Here is a 13,255-nt window from a genome sequence, read left to right as displayed (position 1 = left end):
GGTGTTTATCACTTCTGTATAAATGAGGACCTGTCTTTAGTGAGAATTACTACTGTACCGTCAACGTAACCTTTCTTTTTTATATATATATATATATATATATAAATTGCTAATATGTGACCCTGCAGCACAAAAGCAGTCTTAAGTCTCTGGGGTATATTTGTAGAAATAGACAAAAATACATTGTATGGGTCAAAATTATAGATTTTTCTTTTATGCCAATAATCATTAGGATATTTAGTAAAGATCATGTTCCATGAAGATATTTTGTTAATGTCCTACCATAAATATATAAAAATGTAATTTTTGATTAGTAATATGCATTGCTAGGATCTTCATTTGAACAACTTTAAAGATGATTTTCTCAATATTTAGATGTTTCTGCTCCCTCAGATTCCAGATTTTCTAATAGTTGTATCTCAGACAAATATTGTCCTCCGAACAAACCACACATCAATGAAGAGATGATTTATTCTCAGTTTCCAACAGTTGCCCCTTATGACTGGTTTTGTGGTCCACGGTCACATATAATTAAAAAGCCACTCTTTAACTCTTTAACTGTCCCTCCCAGTTTTGAACATAGACATGAAAGTGCATTATCCAAACTTAAAATTGTATAATTCAGGAATGATTTTTTTTTTTTTATGATTTTGATGTACCATTTCCATGGTAATGCAGTGTCTGATTTTAAAATGGTTTTCAAATGATGAATTTTGGGATTTTAAGCTTTCAATTGATATTTAATTTATGATGATTTCTAAAGCGTGATAGGGAAAATGCATTATAGCGCTCATCTGAATGCCTCTGATTGGCCTTTACGTTTATAAACTCATGTGAGATTGGTTATAACAATCAACACTGTAAAAACACAGAAATGGAAATCTGATAGAACAAATAAGTCCTAATATTAATTACAAATGCTGGACTTTTGGTAGTTCCTAGGATAGCAAAGTCCACTAAAGGAGGTAGAGCTTTTTCACATTTGGCTCCCAAACTCTGGAATAGCCTTCCTGATAATGTTCGGGGTTCAGACACACTCTCTCTGTTTAAATCTAGATTAAAAACACATCTCTTTCGCCAAGCATTCGAATAATGTATCTCTTAAATTGTGAGTGTAGTTGCATCTGCATTTTTATTCTTTAGCTTGGGTTAAACTAATTAATTTTACTTTGTTGGAACAGCAGCTATGCTAGTATTGCTACTTACTATGCAATCATATAATAATTGGTGTTAATAATATTCATCGTCTGGTTGACTACAACTTGTATACATTGTTCTGAAAATCCTGTCATACGTGCACAAACTGAGATCCACTTATAAGTTTTACTAAATACTGTAGAAATGTAATTTTCTGTAAAGTTTATTTGCAATGATTTGTATCATAAAAAGTAGTATACAAATAAACTTGAATTGAATTGAATTGAACACAGTATTACTTGCCTGATGATAATAATAATAATCATCCACATCTCTGACTATCGTCGATACACAATATCGTCTACAGGCAAAATACTCCCATATACATCATACAACACAGTTTCAGTGTAGTTAGCTATTTTTAGCAAATGTTTGAAGTCTAGTAAACTCCTTTTTTTTCCCAAGCAATAATCTGACTGCAGTGTAGAAGCCATCAATCAAAAAAACTGTTTTAAAATAGTTTCCCATTAAACTGCTAAAGATATGGACCCCAAGCTCTGTGTAGGATGTGCAGAACATGACAGTAAAATAAAGCAGAGAGCAGGGTGGATGTGAAAGGGCATTTATAGGGTCAGGTCAGGTTTGTGTGTGCACTGCAGTAACCTTCAGTTGACAATATCATCAGACCAAACACTCCTCCTGGGGTTTTACAGCTGGAGATTTAGACAATCAGTGTATATGCATAAGCATCCTGAGGCCCTCAGCTGAGACTTCACAACTTTACATCTGAGCTGTTTCATAAAGAGACCACACGAACACCACTCAACTACATTTTTGATGTTTATGATAGCAGAGGGGCATACTTAAATGTCCTCTGGTAGAATGATTAATAAAGAAGATGAGAAACTGTCCGCCATTTCTTTCGGCATTTACCTTTTAAAAATCAAAATCAACCAACTCAAATATTTTCCAAATCCAGTGCTCAAGTAGATTTAATGCCACTGAACATCAGTAAAAAAAAAACGATCAGGAGGTGGATCACTTGAGCTTCAACGCCTGCAACTCCTCATTTACAACTTTGTGCATTTCAAACCGTCCCTGCCGGCTATGTCGGCCTAAATCACTAACCATCATTGAAAAGGAGCAACTTCTGGCTGCTTTTTTACAAAAAAAAAAAATAATAATAATAATACTATCAGTGTGAACAACCCTTCAGGCAGAATGATACAAAAAACAAAAGTAGCATCAAATGTGTCTAATCCAGCATAACTCAAAATGCATCCCTGTAGGTGTAGAGAATCCTCTCCAGGCCTTGTGCTCACTTACTGTTACAATGAGTCACTCAGCCACACCGTCCAAACGACTCCCTCAAGGACTGAGACATCAAGCCATGCAGCTAGCGTCACTTAATGTTTGCAATTACCGGAAAAACACATCATGCAAATATGTTTGCATCACGTTATAAAAATGTTCTGTTTGCAGAGAGTGCAGGAATGGACCATAATGAACCTCGTGCACATCAGCTAATAATAAACCAATATAAATTAATGATCATTTTTAGTCCACATTTGTCTTCTTCTGTCCATCTCTTTGTTTTCCCCCTTTCCAAACTTCTCTGTTTTCCAGTCTTCCTTTTTTCCACATTTCTGTCTCTTTCTGTCCATCTTTTCCCCTGTATATTTGTATCTCTTTCTTTGCCCTTCCATCCTTCCCTTTTTTCCATGTTTATCGGTCTGTCCATTTTTTTGTCTTTTCCAGTCCAGTTCTCTGTCCAGTTTTTTTCCTGTCCATTTTTGTCTACATTTCTGTCTCTTTCTATCTATTCCTGTCTTTTCCCTTTTCATCTTTCTATCTTCCCCTGTTTATCTTTCTATCCACATTTCTGTTGTTCCTGTCCATCCTTTCATCTCATTCAGCTGTTCATTTTTGTCTTTTTTCTCTTTTCTCTTTCCTATCTATTTTGTCCACCTTTCTATCCATCTATCTCCCCGTTCCTGTGTTTTTCTGCAGAAAAAGCACTTCTTTTGATTGTCTGATATAAAAATGAAGACATGTAAACGCCCCATCTTTGTCAACTTTTCAGATGAGAGACGAGGCAAATGAGAGTCCTCCAAATGATGTTCTCAATTGAATGTAGCGAGAGAGAGTAGCTCACGAGGGCAGCTGTTCACACAAACACACCAGCAAACACTGTGAGAAATAAACCATATGATGTGATCTAATTTTTTTCTTTCTCTTTGGAGTGTCACAAGCTCTTGGTGCATGAAGAAGATCTGTAAAGTTGCAAAGACTAAAGTCTCAAATCCAAAGAGATATTCTTTATACAATTTAAGACTCGCCCCCCCCCCCAAACGACATGCCTCTACATGTCTGTGTCACTATGTAGGAAGATTTGCATAACCCCGCCCAGATGTTAACGCAAAGAAAGAAGGCATAAGTTTTATTCTTATTGTGTGATGCTGTTTGTTTAGAAAGTGAAACTACTTTGTTTGTCTTTCCAAAAGAGGACACTACTAGAAATCATGTTTATATCACGTTTATAATGAGTTTTGTGTTTATGTCTCGTCGCTCTGGTCGGACAGGGCATCACAATATGTAAAGGGGCGTAACATTTCCGTCACACGCTTGAAGTATTCAGCCAATCACAACGCACTGGAAAGCTGGCCAATCAAAGCACACCTTGCTTTTCAGACCAATGAGTTTTGTAAATATCGATGCGGTTCAGAAGGTGGGGCATAGAGGAGAAACAATAATGTACAGTATGTGGAAAATAATGTTTTTTTTTTAACCTTAAAATGCATAAACACATTCCATTACACCACATATACAAAATAATGTTCTTTTAAGCAGCATCATATGACCCCTTTAATGAATTCATTCCTTCTAAATGCAGCAAAAATATCAAACCATCATTGCTTTCAATTAATTTGGTCAAATGTGTTAGTCAACAAATCTCCTCAAGATAGATTCAACAGCTATTATCATAAAAGCTGCAATGCTGTTCTCCTACAGGTCCTCTACTAGTGAAACACTACCTGACTGAAAGCAAGGTCTGACGACCTTCTCTGTTCTCCTGCCTTGATTAATAACTTAATATCTTATTAATTAGGAAATTTAGCTGAGAGTGAAATGCTTTAATTTCCCTGAGCAGAATCTCCTGTCTGAAAACGAGTGATTAAGCATCGGAGAGGTGAAAAGGGAAGGTCGCAACGCTCCACTCTCCCCTCTTGTTCGCTTCTTCTTTGAGAGCATTTAAAAAGCTTAATTGTGTCACGTATGACAGTACTTTGACCTAAGCCTTTCCCCCCCTTCGGCACTCCACACGTTTTGTCATGTAAATGGCAAAGTATTTTCAGATCCCATCCGAGGAGTGTTCAGAGAGCTGGAACAGCAGTTGAAGGAAGATTAATGTTCTGTTACCTGCCTATTTTCTCTCAACTTCTTCAGTTCTTCGGTAATGGCTTTTACCCTGACATGATAAGACGGCGCTGCAAATTTGTTCAAATGTTAGCAGCCCATTAAAACATTCTTAAATCTGCCTTACTGTTTAAACAAGCCCAAGGGCAGATAAAACCATGCGTTTCCTCTCTCACTCTGTGTTCGCTCAAATTGGAGACTTGCCCCACTTGTCTCAGATTCTCCAACCGTGAGGTTAGCGAGGACGTTATTGCATGCAGTGGAATCTAAATCTAGTTTATTCCAGCTATGAGCAGGCGTGTCTGATGGACTCACCCTGGGGCAGGTCAGAGGGCAGGTAGGGCACTTCTTGAGCGCTGACGTGTGTCCAGTCGAAGTCGTCGTAAGGATCCTGCTGGTAGTCACATTGTGCTGGGCCGTCATCGAAGGTGCAGCCGCCTAGAACAGAGCGACATTATATACATGTTACAACTCCAACACAAATGCACAAATGTATTAGTACAGCACCTGACAGCTTTCGGTGAATGAGACACACACACAGTCTGTGACCACTGCTCTTTTTTGATACACAAAGTCACACTTTTAAACCCACCCAAATACATGTTCTACATGTTTTCTAGTACATCCTTCATTTGAACATCATTTGTTTGTTTTTTTACAAACTTATGTAATGTTTTTTTTTTTTTTCAAAGTGACATTATGTCAGATTAGGATTATGAATGCTAAATTTGATCACAGACTTTAATAATGTATTTTTATAATGTATTTATATGACAATTTCTTTAGTATCACATAAATACTGTTGCACATGATCATGCATATGAAGGGTATATGAATATGATATGTGACAGTAATAATCATTTAAGTGTTATACATCAAAGTACTGTCTGATACCGTCACTGTACCATGTCAGTACTTTTTGTCAGGGTAAATATCCCTACTGATGTACTGTATGTCAGAAGAACAGGAGACTCTCTGCACTTGCCCAAATCTAGTGCTCTAGTTTCCTCGTATCAAATGTCTGTTTGTGTTTCTGAAGCAGACAATCATGTTCTTACAACAACAATCCTTCTCTGACGCAGCGGCAGACTTTGTTACTCATTTACAGAGATTACTGATAGCTCAGTCTTATTGTGAGAACTGCAGGCGAAACAGGGTGATAATGAGTACTAGCACATAGTCAAAGACTCAAATCAGCTAACAGGAGCTTTATAAACCTCTTACAGTCACACAGACCTGCAGAAAGCATAAATCATCTGTGTGTTCATGCCGTTATGAACACACAGAAGCAGCCGGTTTGATATGTTAGAGTCGTGGTGTGACAGTAGTGTATTACACACTTACAACATAAAGGACAGTGTTCCCATCAAGAGTGTGTCACATCCTGCTGCCATTCTCCCTGCCAATATCCGCCTGTGTGTGTGTGTGTGTGTGTGTGTGTCAAAACTAACTCCTCTTTTCAGTTCGTGAGTGTGAGTGTGAATTGTTCACACCCCACAGCATGCTGAATTGATGTTTGAATTGAAATGACAGGATGATGAATTTACTGAACTGCAATTCAAAGAAATTTACACAACAGATGAATTGCATTAGTAAAACACAAGCTTAGAGAACAGATTTAAATAATTATATAATTCATTTTGACTAATTATGCCAGTTTATTCCATGACATATATATATATATATATATATAAATATATATATATATATATTATGTACTAGGGGTGTAACGGTATGCAAAAATCACGGTTCGGTATGTACCTCGGTCACGGTTCGGTTCATTTTCGGTACAGTAAGGGAAAGAAATGCAAACATTAAACTGCAGGTTGTTTATTACTATACACTTTTTTTTTAAAATACTTTTTAATAAAATGTATATAAAACAAAAAAAAAGAATAAGAAATAAAATACTGCTGCAAAGTTCTCCACTAAATAAAATACTCTCAGTCTCAAACCAATATCATATAATAAAATATAAATAAATAACTATGATTACAGTGCAGCATTACCAATCCCAGCTTGTACGCCTGCTTCACCACAATCGTGCCTGACGCGGCCCTGGCGCGCTGCTGCTGCTGTTTTCCACGCGGCATGCGCGTCTCACGCAGGCAGTCTGCAAGCTCAGGCCACGCAGCAGTGTGTCACCGGCTTAGAATCAGCTGCAGGGCGGGATTTACGCTGAACGCAGAGACTTCTGCCACTTAATATGTTCGTTTGGAAACACGAAAATGTACTTATGTTCCGCAAACAAAATATTGCATTCAGTCATTCGGTACACACGTGCACCGTACCAAAAGCCCTGTACCGAAACGGTCCGGTACGAATACACGTACCGTTACACCCCTATTATGTACAATATATATTTTAAACTGCATAAGCATTTTATTTGCTGGTGCTCTTCCATCATGATCCATCAAATAAAATATATTACCATTAAAACTTTAATATACATTTCTAAACACACATACAGAGATTTTAAATTGATATTTCAGATTTTTATAGTATATGCATTTCATAGAGTGTTCATATGTGTGGTCTCAGATGGGAACTGCTGCAGTCATGGCACAGAACAGACATGAGAGTAGGCAGCAGGACGATCTGTCACCGCTCAACGTGTGTGTGTGTGTGTTTCAGTTTCTCATGCATGTCCTTTAGAATGCTCTATTAGCTGACAATTATCAGTACATTTGCAATGCTGAAGCAGGTGGATCTCTTAAAAATAATAATAATAATAATATATATATATATATAATAAAATATACCTAACACCATATTTTCAAAAAAAATTTGTATTCTATCCATTTGTTATTTGTTTTCTTTTTATTTATTATAAAATTAACAAAAGCAAAATAATAAAAAGAAAGTGAGAAAGAGCCTCTGTTTTTAATATTTGTTGGAAGGCATCTTTTTTATGGCTAAGGGTGAGCACTGGTGGAGTGATGCAGTACAGTACAGTAAAGTATGACAGATTGTGTTGATCTGCTGCATCCCCCCAAACCAACAATAAACTGCAAGGAACTGAGGCAAACATTTCAGCATTTTTATGGACTTTATGGGCACGTTTGTGCCGTTATTTGATTTGTTTAGTATAATAAAGTCCACCAGTGAGGTAAAGAAGAGTAAAATACAATCCCACCCACCAACATCTCCATCTCCTCCAATCTCTAACGTTCAACTACAACCTCCAGACTGGCCATTCATCTGAACAATTAACGATCAACATCTCGGAAAACTGTTTGACAGGCCATCATGACGGACTCAGAGCTTGTTAGTGACTCTGAAGCAGTGCATTCATTAGGTGAGGTTTTCTCACCTGTGTAAAGGTCAGACGCTCCGTGTTTTACATCCACTGACCTTTACAACCTCTCTGATTTCACAGAGAGAGCAGGAATCCAGACAGATGAAGGTGTTAATTAAACGGCCCTGCATAATGTTGGGAAAGAAATATCTGCAGCTTCCCAAGAGACCACACAAACTTATCTCTGCAGCGAGGGCTGTGACACGAGCCCAAAGTTACACATGGAAATGAGTCCTCATCGTTTAACAGATCTCTACGCCAGACAAAGTCACAACAAAAATTACAATAATCTCAACTTCGAGACACGAGCACATTTCACAGGTTTTCCTGTTGCAGGATAATACAATATGTAATGCGTTTTCATTTAATTTTAAGGGAATATCCTGTGCCAGTGTGGTGTAGACTAAGTTTTGTGCGAGTAAACACACTTTTACTACATTTTTGCGGGAAGTCGTGGCCTAATGGTTAGAGAGTCGGACTCCCAATCGAAAGGTTGTGAGTTCGAGTCCCGGGCCGGCAGGAATTGTGGGTGGGGGGAGTGCATGTACAGTTCTCTCTCCACCTTCAATACCACGACTTAGGTGCCCTTGAGCAAGGCATCGAACCCCCAACTGCTCCCCGGGCGCTGCAGCATAAATGGCTGCCCACTGCTCCGGGTGTGTGCTCACAGTGTGTGTGTGTGTTCACTGCTCTGTGTGTGTGCACTTCGGATGGGTTAAATGCAGAGCACAAATTCTGAGTATGGGTCACCATACTTGGCTGAATGTCACTTCACCTTTTTTTTACACTTCAAACAAATGCAAATTTAGGAAACGGCTGACAAGGACTTCTGCAAACAGACCGTTGCAAGAGTGGATTGAGTGTGTAAATGAACTAAAGAAGAAGACACAGAAGAAGACTTCCAGAGGGCAGGAGAGACGTCTGCACACTTAATATGACTGATTATAAAGGCAGACTAATAATACTGCTGTCATTTAATGCTAATCCATGGATTTAGTGCCGTGTCATGCTAAAATCATCTGAGACGCACAAAATTAAAAGACGTGTCATTTCTCATGCATCCAAGAGCTCTAATAAAAGTTGCATTATAAGCTAAGCCTCAAACCTCTAACAACACCATTTCATTTATTACTGATCAAATTGCCCATAAGCATGAAAATGTATGGGTGGGTTTTGTTTAAAAGTGCAAATATCACAAAAAAATTGTATATGCATGTTTATTATTTTTCGTTTTCTTTCTGGTTTTGTAATATTCATCCACTGAATCTTACTTTAACAGCATGCCATCGAATTCTGTTTAAATTAAAACATACATCTACATGGGTATCAACAAGGCACAGTGTTAGTGTTCTCGTCTTTAGTTCCTTTGTGAGTGCTGTATTTGCGAAAGGCCAGTGTGTGTATTTTTAAAACACTTAGCCAAATAAAGAGACTCCCAAACCAAAGCCAATCATCTTCAAATTCAAGACAAAATACAACAGCCACTGAATTGTCTCGCAGCGTTTAATTTATCTGCAGCACAGGAAATTGAGCTCCGTCCTCTGCCCACATTTGCACACACATAATCTTCTCCAGCATCAGAAACCCAAACACCTCCACACACCATCTGACTCTCTTTGACGTGCTTGGCTCCGCCGAGGGGCCGGAATAGCCATGGATATTTGGCCCGAGGACAGAACACTGACAACAACGCCGGCTTATGTGCAGAGGACAGAATTCATCTGCCTAAATGGGGCAGTGGCTATTCAGCAGCTCCAAATCGCCACAATCCCACTGCCTTATGCAGCAAATATCTTTCATAGCCCACCGAACGCTTGGCGTTTCACGGCGCGGCGCTCGGCTCATTGTGCAGGACAGACGGCCAGAGCGCTCCAGATGGGCCCGAGCATGGCTCCTGAATTCAGCGATGCTGCAAGGACACTAATGGGGATGATTTGCATACTAATCTATGGCTGCGAATTCAGCCTTGCTAATGAAATACAGTAATAGCCTGCTCCTCATTTGCATAATAAAATAATTATTGTGTCTGATAAAACCTCAAGGGCAAAGCCCGTTCGCAGTCCCCCAATAAACACGGGTTAACAACTCCATCCCCGCACGCTCATAAACACCCACTTATTAATAGTGATCAAGAAAGAGACTTTCCCTACAAATGTGCAGGACACAAATCAGCATCAGATCAGCCAACGTTCTAGAATTAAAACTCAGGAATCGATTCCTAATATTGCAAACTAGCCAGATGTGGAATACTGTATGGCGGGAGGGGATGGAATCAATCACAAAGCCATCAGCTCCTGAACCAGATTGAAAAACACAAATAATGATCCAATCAACATGAAGAAACACAGATAGTGCTTGTGTTATTTTGGGTGAAATTGGAAAATGTTATTTTACAGAAGGTTAGTCACAGACAGCGTCAGATTAATCAACTTCACTGGAGATCTCATAAATAAAAACTCCGCTCTGCACTGCTCTCTTTTATTATGTTTAGCTTTATTTCAGACCTTTGCCATTCATACCTACATTTCTAACCGTGAAAGCACAGTTTTTAACCCTGCAATGCTGCTAGAATGTTGTTTAGCAACCAATCGTAAACTCAATAATAGTTTCTTTGTTAAAAATTCATGAGCTTTACAAAGCTGCAACTCAAGTCTCTCCATGACTAAAATTAAAAGACAGCAAAAGATAAGCCATGTAGCACTAAAAATGACCTTGGTTTCACAATTTCACATGTGAAAGCCTGTAGCTGTACAGTATGAGGGGAAACGACTTCGGTGACTTTCAAAACCGAACGGACAGCTGTGATTACAGCTAAATGGCTTCTCTCACTTTTACCTAAAACAAAATGTTCAATTATGTAGAAATGACAAAAGCTGTCACTTGTCTGTAGGTAAACAACACGTGTCACTTCCTCCGCTGTGCCTGAGTGCTTCGATTCACGGCTGCAGAAAGCTATGAGCGCAGGTTTACGGCTGTTTTTGTGTGCTTTCGTCGAGTGGACTGAGAGTCTAATCTTGCTATTAACATTATTCCTGTGACAAGGGAGAAGCAGTCTTCCTGAAGGGCACAAAGTAGAGCAAAATGTTGAAAGCGCACACATTGTAAATGGATTTCCTACCAATTAAAATGGCTGAAAGCAACACCTTCAGAGACTGTCAAAATACTCCTTAACCCCCTCGATGAGAGCGCTGTCGGCGCACCTGCACAAAATCACTGAATCACTATACACACCACTGCCATTTGCATACCAATTAAAGAGCGCTGCCGTACACAGAGATAACAAAATACATCATTAAAATGCATCTGTCAAAAATAAACAACCAGGAATGAGGAGCATCATTTTCATTACTGTGTTACAGAATTTGGGGTCATAAAAATCCAACAAAATGGCTTAATTTTCTTAATGTACAATATAAATGGCTGTTTCCTGAGATTTGAGGCTGGGATACGGCCTGCACATGTTCAGGGCGAGATGATGTTTTACAGCCAGCCATTTGCTGGAAACCTCTGCTTGACATCAACATGGTCCTCTGACCTGCTCCAGCAGACCCATGCATCTGCCTTCAGTCTCACAAGGGGATCTACTCCATCCCTTGCTGGGGTGTGGGACGGGAGCGAAAGAGAGAAACTGAAATCAGACACTGGCACGTCTAAGAGGAGAGCCTTTGTGTAGTCCAGGCTGTTCTTCTGGAAAGGAGCCCTAAGCCCTAGTTAACACTGCATCTTTCTCAAAATAATGCAGTGACTGATATATAGTTGATTTATAATTATTTTCAAAGCGTTTAATGTGCTGTCATTATAAAAGAACTTCATTATTGTTTATTTAATTCTAACAGATACGTTTAAAAAAAAAAAAAAAAAAAAAAAAGAAGAAGAATGCTTCTTCTGGTCCAAAATAAGTTGAACAGCCTTTACTCACATTCTGGCCATCTCAATAAACACAAGGCACACTGATGCATGTATTGTCATGTTTTTGTGTTTATTGAGATGGCCAGAATGTAAATAAAGGCTTTTCAACTTGTTTTTTTTTTTTTTTTGTAATAGTTGCTTCAAACACAACCAAAGAGCACCTTCTTAATAAGCAACTAGCACTTTAAAATAATGTGTTTATCATTTCTACACTGGAGAGAATTGGTGTTGTTTCCAATAAAAGGGAACTTTATTGTTATCAGCTTCAGCTAATGGCCAAAATGTGTTGAAAAATATATTTGTCTCACTTGCCATTCTTTTAGTTAATTGTGAATTTTACTATCAGTATGTGACATTGTTTCCACACTAACTTTTTTTCAAAGTATGACACAATGTAATGCTAATATCCCTTCATTATATCGTATTCAATTACATAAATGACACACATCAAATACATTTTACAAGCTGTGTACAATTTAAAACTGCAAATTCTGACCAAAAAAGAGAGAGAGAGAGAAAGTGTGGATATGACTGTCTCTCATTTTACATCTTTATTCTAAAACAATTGTTAAATATTACATAATTATCTACTTTTATCTTACCTCACACTTTTTCACTATTAAAATGGGAGTATTTAGCTGGAATTAGTGCTCAGCTTCTTTAATTTGATTGGTCACCTCGAGCATTTTTGACATTTTCATCCTGAAAATGTAACTTTTTGAACTGTTTTTATCATCAGCAAAGAGAGTTGCAATTTAGCCACATCTAATTATTACTTGAGACATACAGTGTACATGAACATATTGTGTGAGATTATTGCATCCACTCGCTCTGTTGTAAAGCTGCTTACGCAATACACGTTTGTCGTGCTCTGTGTTGGGAGAATCAGCTTGTCACTGGAAAAGCTGGGGTATGTTGAAAACAGCCGAAGTACTGTCAGGACTCTGAAAATCAAAGAGTTTAACACTGACTCTTTTCTTCCATTGTCAAGCTCAAATAATCGAGAGCCCCCCGCAGGACGTTCACAGTCCCCAATCAAACACCACAGAGGCCTCCCTGCGTGCTGATTGGCCAGCTCTGATGATGTCACACAGGGCCCGGAGAGGCAGACATGAATTGAATTGCAGACGCACCTTCTCTTCACACACCGCCCTCCCAAACAAAGAGAGGGCGAGCCTGACCTACTCCACACAGCCTTTGATAACAGCTCTCTAAAGGCAGAAAGAGAGAAAGAGAGAAAGAGAGAGAGAGAGCTCTGGCTGCTTTACTGATGAGACGTCTCCTCTGTAGTTTAACCTGTCCCCACACTTTCCTTCCGCACCATTTTACAGAGCCCAGGAACAAAAGACGAGTCAGCAGCATATAATTACCCACAAACGTGTGCGACACTGCCAGCATGAATCCCTCGTTCTCACTTTTACTCAACGCCATCTCTCTCTCCAACAATAAAACACAGCCGTGCCACTCTACACGTGATTACCTGACACTTAAAAA

General features: G+C 38.8%; 1 protein-coding gene across 13 annotated transcripts in view; it reads right to left on the bottom strand.

The window, feature by feature from the left end:
* The window catches only part of LOC132107156 (receptor-type tyrosine-protein phosphatase kappa-like), a 181,821-nt gene that overhangs the window by 126,902 nt on the left and 41,664 nt on the right, over positions 1-13,255 (bottom strand). For all 13 annotated transcript variants that reach the window (XM_059513403.1, XM_059513391.1, XM_059513390.1 and 10 more), the window contains one exon: positions 4,870-4,992. In XM_059513403.1, coding sequence (XP_059369386.1) covers positions 4,870-4,992 — 123 coding nt within the window. The remainder of the gene's footprint in view (positions 1-4,869; positions 4,993-13,255) is intronic.

This window comes from Carassius carassius, chromosome 27 (assembly GCF_963082965.1).
Source record: "Carassius carassius chromosome 27, fCarCar2.1, whole genome shotgun sequence".
NCBI classification, from domain to species: Eukaryota; Metazoa; Chordata; class Actinopteri; order Cypriniformes; family Cyprinidae; genus Carassius; species Carassius carassius.
The sequence above is the reverse complement of the archived record's forward strand: the minus strand, read 5'-3'. Positions and strand labels throughout refer to the sequence as shown.